This window comes from Megachile rotundata, chromosome 15 (assembly GCF_050947335.1).
Source record: "Megachile rotundata isolate GNS110a chromosome 15, iyMegRotu1, whole genome shotgun sequence".
NCBI lineage: Eukaryota > Metazoa > Arthropoda > Insecta > Hymenoptera > Megachilidae > Megachile > Megachile rotundata.
The window spans coordinates 12,065,471-12,080,212 of record NC_134997.1 but is presented as its reverse complement, the minus strand read 5'-3'; the positions used below and the strand labels follow the sequence as shown (position 1 = coordinate 12,080,212).

At 29.7% G+C, this 14,742-nt stretch overlaps 4 protein-coding genes across 7 annotated transcripts; 2 read left to right on the top strand and 2 right to left on the bottom strand.

Moving 5' to 3' along the window:
• Positions 1-1,590: 1,590 nt before the first annotated feature.
• Positions 1,591-7,516, bottom strand: CaMKI (Calcium/calmodulin-dependent protein kinase I). Of its 3 annotated transcripts, none has more exons than XM_012285987.2 (8): positions 6,602-7,509; positions 5,762-5,896; positions 5,574-5,648; positions 5,233-5,495; positions 5,014-5,154; positions 4,434-4,560; positions 3,957-3,994; positions 1,591-3,852 (listed from the first exon to the last, which is right to left on the bottom strand). In XM_012285987.2, the coding sequence occupies exons 1-8, from the start codon at positions 6,709-6,711 to the stop codon at positions 3,428-3,430; spliced, it is 1,314 nt and encodes a 437-aa protein (XP_012141377.1). In that variant the 5' UTR covers positions 6,712-7,509; the 3' UTR covers positions 1,591-3,427. The 3 variants fall into 3 exon arrangements, with proteins under 3 accessions (XP_012141377.1, XP_003703673.1, XP_076396800.1); XM_003703625.3 differs by having other exon boundaries at positions 3,479-3,813; positions 3,907-3,994; positions 6,602-7,492; XM_076540685.1 differs by lacking the exons at positions 1,591-3,852; positions 3,957-3,994 and adding an exon at positions 4,883-4,946 and having other exon boundaries at positions 6,602-7,516.
• Positions 7,517-7,832: 316 nt separating this feature from the next.
• On the top strand, positions 7,833-9,267 carry Nse1 (SMC5-SMC6 complex component Non-SMC element 1). Its single transcript, XM_003703474.3, has 5 exons — positions 7,833-8,241; positions 8,340-8,481; positions 8,561-8,756; positions 8,843-8,956; positions 9,025-9,267. Exons 1-5 carry the CDS (start codon positions 8,142-8,144, stop codon positions 9,142-9,144), a joined length of 672 nt encoding a protein of 223 aa, XP_003703522.1. The 5' UTR covers positions 7,833-8,141; the 3' UTR covers positions 9,145-9,267.
• On the bottom strand, positions 9,022-11,930 carry LOC105662560 (coiled-coil domain-containing protein 174). 2 transcript variants are annotated; one of them, XM_076540683.1, is made up of 2 exons: positions 11,819-11,930; positions 9,022-10,900 (listed from the first exon to the last, which is right to left on the bottom strand). In XM_076540683.1, the coding sequence occupies exon 2, from the start codon at positions 10,878-10,880 to the stop codon at positions 9,357-9,359; it is 1,524 nt and encodes a 507-aa protein (XP_076396798.1). In that variant the 5' UTR covers positions 10,881-10,900; positions 11,819-11,930; the 3' UTR covers positions 9,022-9,356. The 2 variants fall into 2 exon arrangements, with proteins under 2 accessions (XP_076396798.1, XP_012141379.2); XM_012285989.2 differs by lacking the exon at positions 11,819-11,930 and adding an exon at positions 11,026-11,271.
• On the top strand, positions 11,901-14,561 carry LOC100877285 (uncharacterized). Its single transcript, XM_012285990.2, has 3 exons — positions 11,901-12,321; positions 12,662-13,559; positions 13,703-14,561. Exons 1-2 carry the CDS (start codon positions 11,901-11,903, stop codon positions 13,555-13,557), a joined length of 1,317 nt encoding a protein of 438 aa, XP_012141380.2. The 3' UTR covers positions 13,558-13,559; positions 13,703-14,561.
• Positions 14,562-14,742: the final 181 nt, after the last annotated feature.

The window sequence follows — 14,742 nt, the reverse complement described above, 5'->3', positions numbered from 1 at the left end:
ATTAATTTAAAAGTTGGATCAGCTATATATATCTTTTTATTCGTTAACATTCCATGAAATAGTAATATCGAACATTTGTTGTTTAGCACCATAATCATGAAATTGAAAAACCTATTAAATTAGAAAGTTCTCAGCTATCTGTTTGCTATACTTCTCTTAATTACAAGCCAGTTCACTTAAATAAAATAATTGTTGTGAAGCGATGCATCTTATAAATTGAACTGTTCCTACTTTCCAAAATATTGATCATATTTCAAAGAAATAAGCAATTTCAATTTGTTTCTTTTTAAGGAATGAATATTATGAATAACATTGGCACTTCAAACTAGTTCAATATAATCTCATCACTAAGACCTTCCGCATAAATGTAATAAATTCATTGTTAACGTCTAGTAGCACTGATTTGCCGCATGATATATAATTTAGTAACGAGATATCTTGATATTTAATCCCCACATGCACAAATTCAAGCATAGCAGTAGCACGGTTTGTGCAATGAGGAAATTACAATAGGAAGTAGTTATTCTTGTAATTGATTAATAAATATATAGGAGCAGTACGTTTAGTAGGCAACAATTAAAATATTTTAATCAACAGCGCATTCTCCCTTCCTAGCTTTCTTTCTTTCTTTCACTCTTTCTTCGCTTTCATTCCATACACACTCTATCAGTCTGATGTTATATTGTTTTCTTCAATAAAACTGCAGTAACAAGTTCTTTTCATTGCTATTTTAAAATCAGCTTATTTTTACAATCACATTTGTAATATTCCTGCCGATATGTTTATTCATGTGGCACGGTTTTTTTGTTTTTTCATCTTCTTTCGTTTCTAAGTACAAGCTAAGCTTCTTTTACTTTTGTCCAGAGTCTAGAACTTTTAAATTACAAGCTCATCGACAACGCACAAATATTTAGCATAAAAAAATGCTTTTTTAGCGAACGCTCCTTATTAGATGACACGATGTTGGCAGTAAAATATTAGTAGAATTCTTTCAATATAACAATATAAATACAAGAAAAAAATAAATCTTGTTTTTCGAATAAAAAGAAATGATACTAAATAATGATTGATCATAGAAAATTAATATTTGCACACTTAAAATTATGTGAATCTTATGGAAACAAAACTTTTTGCAAATATTTATACTTATATAATCCCATCATCGTATCATCCGAGGCACTTTAGAATGGTATATTATTTTGCGCAATGAAAGACCTTTGATCAATTTAAATTTTGATACTACAATGTTTAAATAAAAATAAATGATCGTTACAAGTATCGTAGCATCCTTTGTATGTGCTTCTGTTCTAAATTATTTTTTGAAGAACAATAATATCTATCTTATAATTAATATAATTATTATCAATTTCAAAAATTATTAGGTAACATCCTATGAATCCCTTAATGGTCTTCTTTTTGTTCAATACATATTTACTACACGAATAGTGCCCGGTACACGGACGGATGTCTAACGTCATAGTTCAAAGTGATTATCATGTTTAAAGTTTAAGAGAAAGATAGTAGTTTATAATAAAAGGAGTGCCCGCTCGATAAATAGCAATAATTTTCTCTATCTGAGTACATAACACATTATATTTAGATCCATTGAATGTAATTTAGATTTATTTAAAAGCACGTTTAAAAAGACACGAAAAACATCAAATTTTGTTGATACAATTTTGCGCATCGCTACACAATGGTTTTTTACCCTACACTATAAAACCAGATATTTTAAGTAAAACATTCCAAAACACTAAAAATAATTATCGTGAAAAAATTATTTATACAATCCAATTAAGTGTTTTTTTAATTCTATTTCCAGTTTAAAATTAACATTCATTAGTGATAGTTATATCGACTTATCATTGAGTAAGAGACCACAGTAATATCGTTATCACAAGATCATAGTATTATTGCACTTGTTTGCAATCGTTCGTAAAAAAATAAAGTAATACCACCGAGTACTAAAAGTATTTTCGAATTCTTTTCGTTGAAGTATTTGTTACAATTCAAATACTAAGTACTGTATATAATTAACCATTTTTCTTCATATTATAAGATACAAATACAAATAGCTGTATTATTTAGTTATTCCCACTGCTTGCAACTTACACAACAATATATAATTGCCATTTCTTACAACAAAATATTAAATACAAACATCTTTGTATCAAATTGATAGTACTTAATTAGACCTTATATTAAAAAACATAATTAATAAAAACAATTTGTACATTCATGTGTATGAATATACATGATAGGTCTATACAAATTTGAAATTCAATATTGAAACAAGAGCAACAGATATAGCTGTCTTTAAAAATGTTATGAAAGTGGCTTTTCATATTTGCATCTTACAAACAGACAAATGGAAAACCGTGTACAAATTATGTACCTTTTTCATAAAATTTCAATGCAACATATTGATAAAAATATCTGCTGAGTAATATATATGTATACATACGATTAGATCTAGACAGTAGAATTCTGATTTGAAGTTCTTAGAATGTATTAATATCACTATGTAACAGAAGGAGTATCTGTATACACAATGTACATTTTGTAATACAGTGCACTGTACATGACTTGCTATAAACATGTTACATTCAGTTATTTTATAAAATAAAATAAATTTTAGTTAACGGTGAACGTAAAGAGCAGCAGTCTCACAACAAAATTCATCATGGCAAGATCTTTGTTCCTTATCAAGAGTAATCTCTTTTATAAAAGCTTGTTTGTCTTTTGTTTTATACTTTTCCAAACACACTACTTCAAAATGTCCATTGTATTATTTTTGAAAAGTACCGGGCAAATAGTAGTATAGCAATTTATGGAATTTGAAACATATTTCTCAGAATACAGTCAGATTTTTTACATCGAAAGAAAAGAATCATCTAAACAACCACTATTCGTTACACCAAACTTTATAAAAGATAAAAACTTGTCGTTGTACTGGTCACATTTTTTTTCTTTACACATTAACAGATTTGATCCAGCAAGATTTTTCTCGTACAATGAAATTGTTTAATTTCAATAAATTCAGTTACATCTTACTTGATCAAATCAATATCGTTAACGCATCGTCGTAAACTTCTATTAACGACTACAGATTAGATTCTATCGTGAATATGTACCAACACAGTGAAGATCTATTTATAACTTTGTTCGAATAAAGCTTGCAAAACAAGGTGGGAGGCGATAAACGAAAAAATTCGGAAAATCGCCTTATATCGTGCGGGCTGTTTATACATATACGAAGTTGGTAATGTACATAATCAGTGGTAACCGTGTCACAGGGAACCACAACAGAACAGATTAGCCTGGAATCTATACAAACCCTTGTCAAGTTAAATAATATTCGGCAAGGGTATAGTTGCAACCCGGCAACCCTTTATACGTTTCATAGAAGAAAGTTTAGCGGCGCAACTCAGCTTTTCTTATACTTTCTTTGCTTTCTAAGATACGATACGTTCGTTTGAAAAAGTGTAGACAGAGCAGTGTGTGTGCTACCCCACAGCTTGAAGCGTTTGTTGCGTAAGTATAACGGTGAATTTGGACTGATCGGAATGGGAGGAGGATTTGAAGCCACCAAGCTTGACACGGGCATTGGTGGCTCGCATGTTTGCTTCAATTGAGATTGATCTGAGGCTCCACTGATCTGGGTTGATGACTGGGGTTGGATTGCGATTGATCGGGGTATGGCGTAGGGTTGCCGCTGGAGGGGCCTGTTGATCCTGGGCCCTGCTGCTGCTGGCCGCTGCTGAGCGCCAGTCGTTGCATTTGACGTATGACCGTGGCTGCGTGGTAGGCTTGCTGCAACCATGAGAGAAGAGGAAGACTTTCCTACGGAGCCTGGCGAGCAAACACATACAATCAGACCTTCAATAATCATTGGATCGTACTAACCTTCCACCTTGATTTGGCGAAGTTCTTTCTAAGTTGTTCCGATACAGTACCGTGGATATTTTTATTGCTGGCTGCGTTGCCGGAAATCCTGGAAAAAAATCAGGTACACGATACTATGTTGGAAGTGCAATATGTCTGAATAAATGAAACACCTATGATCATTTATTAATAATATTTGGACAATGACAAATTTAGTGATACATATTGTGTTAGAACATTGAAATATTTATTTATGAAAATTATTAAGAATTTTTAATTTGCTGCGAGTAATTTCATAAGTTACATTAGTGGATGACGAGATATGTATAATTCTTTTACTTACTTATTCCATATTTATCATATTATTAAAGGCCATTTTGTCCTTTTTTTGCTTCAATTTTAAAATACGATTTCTCAAAAGTTGTAAACCCACGAATACCGTCTAATTTTCAATGTAATTTTCTCATTAAATATATATTGTTATAAAAACAATGTAATTTCGAGTAATATAATTGGTATGCGATATTCGAGTGTAGTAATGATCTTACCAAGGATGTGCAAGGGCCTGTTTGCAAGTGAAACGCTCTTCAACGTTGACGCACATCAACTTGTGAATGAAATCCTTCGCAGAGTCGCTGATATCGTCCCAGTACGGTGAATCAAATTCAAATTCACCTATAACAGTCTGGTTAGCTTCTTGCTATAGAGTAGACGATTTTATTATGAATTATATCATTTATATGAAGTATTTTATTTGGAAGAAGTACTGTTAATTTCACACTTTGTACTGTGAATTCATTTCACATAATTCATTATAAAACCCCTTTCAAGAATTTCTGGTTTGTATTACAGAATGATTATACTATGACTAGATTTTTAATGCTAGTTTCTGAGAATTAACAATTAATGACTGTCACAAAAAACGCGGACGCACACAAATGTCATTTACTTACTACACTAGCATGTACATAGCAGCATACAAAAACTAGAATAGTACCTTAAAAATGAAAATTTCAAGTTAATGAACAGCTGCATGTGCTTGTCGATCCTAAACGTAGTACCTAAATTGAAGTGATAGTATAGTCCTTCCAAATGCCAAAAATATGTACCCAAGAATAATTTTATTACCTTTCAAAATTTGTGCAAACAGGTTAACATCATTTTCATCATAAAACGGTGGATATCCACACAACAAAATATAAGAAATAACTCCTATGCTCCATACATCAACAGCTTTCCCATATGGTTTTTGTGCTAACACCTCCGGTGCTGCATGCATAAACAGTATATGCTTTGAGATATATGCAAAAGATAAATTTGTATATGTAACTTAATAAAATTATGTACCAACGTATCCAGGAGTACCACAAGCAGTTGCCATAATACCAGAATCTTCCATTTTCGATAAACCAAAATCACTAATCATGATCTTACTATCTTCATCAGGACTATAATATAAAAGGTTTTCAGGTTTTAAATCCCTATGCACGACACCCTGATCATGCATATAATCCACAGCTTCAAGAACCTGTCTTATTAAACCCGATGCATCTTTCTCTGTGTAAGAACCTTTTTCTACAATTCTATCAAACAGTTCTCCACCAGTAACCCTAATACAAAAGATAAAATTGAGCTCTCACAATATATGCTCATTATATGGTAATTTGCATATAAACACAAATACTCACAACTCCATAACTAAATAAACCTTATGTTTATCTTCAAATGTTTCCAATAATTGAACAATATTTGGATGCGTTAACCTATAATTAGAATATTTATGATTAGGCCATAAAACTGTTAATATGTAAAAAACTATGTAATATTATCTAATTGAAAAAGAAATTACATCAGGCATAAATTATGACATTTTTACCTTCGTAATACTCTAATTTCATTTTCTAAAGAGTCTTCCTTTCCCTTTAACGCTTTCTTATCAATGATTTTCACAGCAAACATTTGTCCAGGCTTCTCTTTACTTTCTGCTAAACGTACTTCAGAGAAAGCACCACTAAAGAAATATGAATATAAATAAATCAAACATATATTTAATATACAAAGTTAAAGATACATTTCTAAGTAAGCAGATAAAAAGTTATTAGTTATATATCATTGTAATATACATAACAATACTCTAAGACTTGTGCATCTTTTCATATTCATTATTGCAACATGTCCTTCAGACTCCAGACTTTCAACATAATGATGAACCATATGTAATTGACTTTATTGTATTTTATATTTCTCTAACAAAGCAATACAATACTCAACATATTGAACATTCTGTTTTACATAAGAGAATAATTGAAATGACTAAAATAAGGATGTTTCAATGCACATGCAATTTAAGAGATATAAATTATATGTCATATAATTAATGCTTTTAATTTAAACTTTCTAATAATATGTGTAAGCAAATCTATTCAAAAGTCATTGTATATATAGAAATAATTAAATTGATGCCAATAAGCAACAAAAATAAATCAGTCATATAATTTCCACTGGTATCTGGTAGTTAAAAGGGAATGCTATTTCCATGATCTTGAACATAAAAATACAAATAAATAATAGTAAATAATCATAATTACAGAAGTATTAACTTTAATCATCTGTTTAAAGTTTTTACTTATTTCATTTGAAATGCATAATGGAAGAGAATTAAAAAAATCTCAACTGAATTCATTCCGTTACTTTTGTAACAAAGCATGATACATACGTTCCAAGTAACTCCTTGAGGACGTATTTATCCTCGACAGACGGTGATTTATCATCTTTCCCATCCTTTTTGATCTTCTTATTCGAATCTTTTTTACCGAAGAGCGGCATCTTCGGGTTCTCGTATTACGATGCAATGGCACGCACAGTTATTGAACTCTTTAAATTCAAAATTGAAATTTCTGACTTATAGCGAACAATGATTCTAAACAGGTTATACGTTCGGGAAAGAAAACCGTGAAAGAAACGAAAATTGTTCGCAGATTTTGATCATTCGGCAGTGATAGTAAAGAAAAGATCGTCGTCAAACGCTTCGTAAAATCATCGTTTCAAAGCAGTGAATGATCATGAACTCTCGACCTTTCTACACGTAAACGATAGCAGATACCCGTGCACTACGATGCTCCACTTTGCGCTTATCCGTGGACCGCGAGAGTTTGACACGTATTCGTTCCGCACACTATTCTGCTACCGAAACGTTCTATTCCGCGTATCGGGCTCAGGGTCGCGGCCTCGCGCCCTCACGATACAGCTCGTACTATGCAGCAGATAGCTGCGATGCGTATGTCTAGGCCCCACTAGCCACCCCACTTTATCGTATTGCGATATTTTCTTCTATTCCTTGTGATAAGTGCATTTTAAGAAATTAAAGCAAGCTACTATTTTTTATTTTTAATTTGCCATTTCTTGCATATTATTTTTCTTTTTTGCAATAATATAATTATTGAATGCTCATTAGGGTGTGTTTAAACTAGGCAAGCGATGCGAATTCTTCCCCCACTTCAACAAAATTCCGATATAAACGAGCATTTTTTGGTTGCTCAGCTGCTGTAAGCTCAATACAGCATGAACGAATGCTCGCTCGTCGAGTCAATTTGACTCGAGAGATTAGATTCGATTCGATGAATTTCAATTCGATGTAATTAGACTTGACGCATTTCAATTTGAAGTGATTCAATTCGACGCGATTTAAATCGAAACGATTCGATTCTATGTGTGATCGAGTAGAGAGTCGTTTACATTACACGAGCACGAGCGAATGCTCTTGCTCTTTTCGTGCTTATATTCGTGTTCATTTACAAACACACCTTTACATGTATCACGATCATAAAAAAGAAAGAATGTACACTGGTAGCAATTTTCAGTATTGTCAAGTTGAAGTTATATATTTAGAAATTATAGTATAACTCGCAATTTTTTACTTCGTTTTATAAAAAGTAATGACCAAAACAACAATTAATCTTTTTCATAAAGCAGCTATAAATACATGTTATTTTTTGCTTTTATAAATTGGGAAACAATAAATTAAAGATACTTTTCAAACTTGGTTGTAATTTTTATTGGTTAAGTGTATTTTACAGCGTGTTTGATTTACACGTGTTTACTTCATAGTTTCTTGACGAAATGATCACTTTTTGAATATTAAATTGAATTCTATGAAATTACGTAAACCAGAAAGCAATCATCACATTCCTTGTTTACATACCACACACGTATAATTGCAGTATTTCAATAACATTCATTCATTTTTTAATGACAACATGGTTTATGGTCAAAAACATAAGATACTCCTTCAAACTTTTATGCATGAAGGTCTTTTAGACGAAAATAAAGCAAAAGATTTGGTTATTCAATTATTTGGTACACAAATTTTTATTTAACTTTCAATTTGATTTTTTATACATATTATTTGTTTTATATATTTTTGTCATGTTTTACAAAGAATTTAATATTTTCAGGTAATGATAATGTGTCGGTAATAGTAAATCAAATAAATGAACAATTACAGGTTTTAAATATGTTAATTAAAAAAGTACAATGTGAAATTACAAGTCAAGTTTATTGGGTTGTAATAAGTACTGTGCTTGATGAAGTAACTAGGTATATGATTGTAATCAATTTAAAATATTACATTTGTATAATCAATATGATATATATTAAAATTACCAATATTTTATAGATTCCAGACTGAATTTTCAAAAGCACAATTGGCATTACTCAGACATGTGTTTTCTGAAATTATAACATCAAATAATAGATGTATACAAAGTACCGTATGTTTAAACTTATGTTCTTCTGCAGATGTAAAATTATCAAAAACAGAAGCTGAAGAATTTTTAGGTGACATAGTTACAAGAAAATGGTTGGTTTATAAGGTACGGGTAATAATATAAAAAAAGTTGTAATATAGAGAGTAAAATTTTATTGTATTAGTAAAATTATTTTTCTGTATTATTTACAGGATGGGTTCTATTTTATAGGTCCAAGAAGTATAACAGAATTAATGCCATATTTTAGAGCTACTTATGAAGATAATTTAAGTACTTGTTGCCTTTGTAAACAAGTTATTTTTTATGTAAGTTTGTATTAAAATGTTTTATTATATAATTGCATTAGGAAGTAATATTTATATTTGTTAACTAGGGGAAAAAGTGTGGTAATTGTGAGAGTTTACTACACTTATTTTGCTTACAAAGATATGCTATGATACACAACCCAATGAAATGTCCTACTTGTAATATTGTTCTTCCAGATGATGAATAATTTGATAATAATTTTGTTTACTACCTTAAAGTATTAATTTCATAATTCATAATAGATTAAGATTTAGGTTAAATTAAGGTATAAATAAAAACGAAGTACAAAATAAAAATGTAATATATAATATTTCACAATATTATAAATTTTAATATTTTAATATTTACAAATATATACAATAAAATACATAATAATGTGTAGTCATTTTATATAATACTTCAGCTGTTCTGACTTTCTTCAAATTTTTCTCTTAAATATCGTAAACCAGCTGCTATACTCTCTTCATCTATGTTTGGAGTAGGCTTTATATGCTTTTGGACTGTACTATTCGATTTATATTGTGTGGTATCAGTTACTATAGACAAATTACTATCATTATGTTTTTCTCCAATCAAATTATTTTGATCACATTTAGTATCAGAATCATTTGTTACTAATGGAGGAGGGAGTGGTATATCATAAGAATCTATATCAATTTCATTATTCTGAGTGTGTATTTGATTTGAATCAGAGTTTATAGGCTCTTGATTAGTTGATGATTCAATAATATTTTTAGAATTTAAATAACCACCACTCTTAAAATTATCATACACTGGCCCAAATTCATTATCTCTTATTTTTCTACATTTATGAACCCATTCTTCTTGTGACATTTCATACCAATGAGTTCTTTTACCTAACAGTTCTCCTAGAGCTTTTATTTTATCTTCCCTATCTTCTTCACTTTGTTCTTCTTTTATGTCTTCTTCTGTATTATTATCTTTCACCTCATTTGGCTTCTCTTTTACAGCATCTTGATTGGATATACTTTCTACTTTATTTTGGCTGGATTCATCATCATTCTTCTGCTTAAATTCTTCTTCTATTGTATCTATTGGTAACCCTGCTCTAATACGTTGTCTAATTCTAGCTGCCTTTAACCTGTTATATTCAATTTTTTCCCGCAATTCTTTCAATTCTTTTATTTCCTTCTGTTTCTGTTCTGTTTCCTTCCTTAACTTGAATAAATTCTCTTGTTGTTTCATTCTTTCTTCTTCACTTTGTGAAAATGCATAGTAACCAACACCATGAGTCCTAGCCTCATCGAATAAAACATCTTGATAATGTATGTTTGGTTTGTCAGCCAATTTCTTTGTTTGTTCTTCCCATTTTCTTCTCATAATTTCTATTTCTGGTTCTTTTTCATCTTCCACAATACTTTGTTCAACAGTATTTTTAGTTTTTGGATCAATGCCTTTTTCGCTTATAATTTGTTGTTTTATTAATTTATCTTTTTCTTGCATAAGAAGTAGATCTTCACGTAAACATTTTCTTGTACGACCAAAGCAATCTTCATATTCTACCCAATCATCTTCATTTTCATATATTGTGTCATTTTCAGGTTCTTCATCTTTCTGCAATGCTTCTTCATCAGATTCATCTGATTTGTTTTTGAAATCAACAAGAAAATTATCATTATTAGTTCTAGATTTTTTTAATCGTTCATATAATCTTGCTTTTGCTTCTAGCATCAATTTTGATTTTTTATGTGTATTAACATCTTCAATATATACAGATTTTTCTTCATTTTTATTAGTACTCTCTTTTTTTAACTTTTTAGGCTTTTTCTTTAGTTTTAGGTCAACATGATTAATTTCTGATTTTAATTTTGCCTCATTCACTTCATGTTGCTTTCTTAAAAGCTCTGTTTTTAAACCCACTAATGATGAAAAATTTACGTTAATTTTTTTAGTAGTATTCATTGTTCAATAACAAAATTTTCCTGTGAACAAACAATAATATGACAAAGAAATATTGAGGTTATAACTGTATTAATTTTAATATTTGTTGAATGGTATTTGAAGAACAGGATTTGGTAAGAGCAAATTGTAAAATACAATAAAATACCTTTCTCAGTTTTATTTTCAATCGTATCTAACTAAAATATTTGGTAATAAACATTTTTTTATATTCGTAATTCAACATAAACAAGCGACTCTTTCAGAGAGCGTCGCGTACTGATGTATACTGACTGATAATGATCCGTGGGGGGGCTGTCAAATACGCATCTGCGTCGGGTGTGTGTTTTTATTTAAACAGTAAACAATATATTTATATATTTTCTAAGTATATTATTTTCAATATTATATACTGTACTACACGAAAAACAATTACTACATATAAATTTAAATATATGTATTTGCAATCATTAAGAAAGTATATATTTTACAATTTTCATAATAATTAGGTATAATTTAATGTATAAAATAATTAAATTAGTAAAACTAATATTAATTAAAAATGACATATATATAACATTTCATTTTCTTTTACATATGTCAGTAAATAAAAAAATAGACGATTGAACGATAATTTATAATATTGGATATCTAAATATTTATGAATGAAGCATTTACAAATAACCAATTTAAAGAAATATATATTCGATATGTTAAAAGGAATGTATCGATAAAAAGTTGAAATCGCTTTGGCGCAAAAATGAAATACAATCGAATTAATTATAAAAGGTACAAAAATTACGAAACTTTAGGCGTATCGTGATATAAGGATTTAATAAATGTTAATTTAGATAATTAATTCAAGAAAAGTAATTTAATTATCGTATAATTTTATAAACCAATATCTCGACGCCATTTTTCGATCCAAAAATCGAATGTCGATTATCAAACCAATTTCAAACCTGAAGCTGCCGATCTGCCGCTATGTTAGTCATGTAACGTGCGAACACTCGTAACGGAAAGTACAACACGTTGGACAGCGAAATGGCACCCCGTAAAGCTGCGAAACATCCCGGTTCAGAAGTTGCCCAAACCGCGGAAATCGGCGATGTATCACCACCAAAAAGAAAGAAAACTGTTGTGAAAAGTGCAGTTAAAAATGGGGAAAATGAAGAAAAGCAAATTAGATTACCAAGAGCTGCGAAGTCGGCCAAAAACGAACAAACCGAAGTCATAGATTCAGTCGCGAAAACAAAGGATAAGATATCGGTGTCTGCTAAAAATGCTCCGGCACCTCCAAAAGCAAACTCGAAAAGTAAATCTGCAGCGAAAAAAAATAAAGAAACTGAAGAAAAAAGTGACGAAAATTTAAAAAATGGTGAAACGAATGCTGAAAAAACAGAAACGAAGAAGACACGTACGAAACCTGCGGCAAAAAAGGCGGGAACGGATGTGGTCGTAGAGCGTATGTTCTTTGAGATTCTTTTCAAAACATCAGTAATATTATATATTTTAAAGGAACAATATTGCATAAATATCATAGGATTATTAATCTAGTTCCTGATTATTAATTATTTGATTTCACTGTAGCGTTATAATTTCGTAATACAAAATTTTCTGTTGCTCAGTCAACATGTGCATTCAGAATTTAAGATTTAAGATATCTTAAATTCTATCAAATTGACTCTTATTTTTTTAACACAAAAATATCGTAAAAAATATGTTATATCTACTTTATAGATTATTAAAATATTTTGTTGATATTAGTACTTATTATATTGATTATAATTATTTGTTCATTATAGCTGAAGAAAAATCAACAGGAAGGTCTAAGAAAGTTGCTGCCAGTGAAACTACAGAGAGCTTGAAAGTATCAAATAAAAAAAACACAAAGGCAGCAAATGCTGATTCAGAAACAAAAGAAAAATCAAAAACAAGAACAACAAAAAAGAAAAATAATGCAGATGTTGATTCAAAGAGTAAGACTAAAACCACTGTTACTAGTAAGACTAAAAATAAAGAAGGATCAAACACTACTGCAAAAGCAGCTAAAAAAGATGATAAAGTTACAAAAACAGTTACCAGGAGTACAAGGGGTCGTAAAAATGATGCTGTTGTAGAAGATGCATCACAAGATGATGAAGGATCATCATCTTCAGAAGCATTAAATACTAGTGATAATGAAAATCAAGAATCTCAGAATGATAATCCAGAAGAGACAGAATCAGTTCCAGTATCAAAGAAAGGAAGAAATACAAAAAAGAAAGAGCAAGTTGAACCACAAAAGAGAACTAACAAAACTAGAGGTAAAGGTGCTGGTCGCAATGCTGCCTTAAAAAAAGATGATGATACTGTAAATGAAGAAGATGTTGATACAACAAAGCCAGTTACGAATGCCCAAAAGAAGACAAATAAAGAACCAGTTGTAAGGAAAGGACGAGGAAGGAAAGCAGCTACAACAGCAAAAAACGAAAATGGAATAAAGAGTTCAGAAAATTCCACTGCAGAGGAAAATTCATCTGATACTTTAGTAAGCAATAACAATGTACAAAAATCATTAGAAGATGATGACAGAGAACAAAGTTCTGAGGAAGAAGAAACTTCAGGAATAGCAAAAAATGTAGATGAAACTGTTACAATTAAAAATGAAGAACCTGAAAATAATTCAATGAGTACATCAATAGACGAAAAAGAAAACTAATGGTGAATGTCCCATTTTGATTTAACATGTTTCTTTAAACATTTAATTGCCATTTCAAAAACATTTGTTTGTATTTCCTATAAAATACTTCATAATATTTATTAGTCTAATACAATTAAAATAGTTTATTTATCTTGAATTTCAGGTAAGAGAACATGACTAGGGTAAGGTGAACCACATTGAGCATTCCATCAATCTTCAAAAGTTTCAATCATTTTTAACACTAGAATGCCAGTGTTTTTCAATGTTGTATTAAAATACACGTATCTTATGTTTATGTTTCATTTAATTTTTCAAGAACTGTTACAATATTTTTAATACAAACAACATTATCAATAAAATATATTTTTTAATATTACATAATATATTAAACTGACTTACACTGTCATTCTAAAATTAATATTACCATTACTTGTAATATTTTATTACATTTATATGAACATACGATTGTTAGTTGAGTACTTTATAGTCAAATCCACGAAATGTTTAAAAATAACAAAAAAATGAGTAAGCTCACTTTTATATTGAATTATTTCAAGTTCTAATAAATAGTTACATTCATATTAATTAGCAATGATTTCTTTTTACTTTTTGAGCAGTTTTGATTTAAAAATTATGTATTTTTAATGTTTGACAAAAGTATGATATTTTTTATTCTACATTATTTTGTATTTCATAGTTAATGTATCTAGTTTGATGATAATATGTATAAAATTTGTATGTATAAGTATACGTATACCGTTTATACATACATATATTTATGCACAGTGGATACAAATATTCATATTTATGTTGTCTAACAGGCAGACGATACATTTGTGAAAAAAAATAGTTATTTTTGTTAATGACTGTAATTGACTAATACTTATCATTATTACATAAAATTAAAAACATGTTATATTGTATTAAAATCCAGTATTGATTTTCTTTTTCTACCTTATTATAAATGTATGTATTAAAGATTGACTGTTGTAATAAAATTGATATACCCTTCGTTTTGCAAACTACTTTTTTTATAGATCACTGTATAAGTGCTATAAATTTTGGCGGTACTCATTTGTAAGAAATTTTTAAGATGGCACTCGAATAGTGCAATGGTTGTCACAATCGATATCTCGCAATGCGTATCGATTTCCTTTTAGAAACTGTACCACAGAGTTCTCTACTCTTTGTCTGTACCAAGAA

Bases quoted from the DNA above. Each gene is read 5' to 3' on its own strand.
- CaMKI (XM_012285987.2), bottom strand. From the start codon at position 6,711: ATGCCGCTCTTCGGTAAAAAAGATTCGAATAAGAAGATCAAAAAGGAT. The intron at 5,649-5,761 runs GTAAAAATGTCA...TTCTAATTATAG, and splicing joins GAAATTAGAGTATTACGAAG to GTTAACGCATCCAAATATTG. The intron at 3,853-3,956 runs GTACTGTATCGG...TTTGCTCGCCAG, and splicing joins CAGCAATAAAAATATCCACG to GCTCCGTAGGAAAGTCTTCC.
- Nse1 (XM_003703474.3), top strand. From the start codon at position 8,142: ATGGTTTATGGTCAAAAACATAAGATACTCCTTCAAACTTTTATGCAT. The intron at 8,757-8,842 runs GTACGGGTAATA...TATTATTTACAG, and splicing joins GAAAATGGTTGGTTTATAAG to GATGGGTTCTATTTTATAGG. The intron at 8,957-9,024 runs GTAAGTTTGTAT...TTTGTTAACTAG, and splicing joins GTAAACAAGTTATTTTTTAT to GGGAAAAAGTGTGGTAATTG.
- LOC105662560 (XM_076540683.1), bottom strand. From the start codon at position 10,880: ATGAATACTACTAAAAAAATTAACGTAAATTTTTCATCATTAGTGGGT.
- LOC100877285 (XM_012285990.2), top strand. From the start codon at position 11,901: ATGGCACCCCGTAAAGCTGCGAAACATCCCGGTTCAGAAGTTGCCCAA. The intron at 12,322-12,661 runs GTATGTTCTTTG...TGTTCATTATAG, and splicing joins AACGGATGTGGTCGTAGAGC to CTGAAGAAAAATCAACAGGA.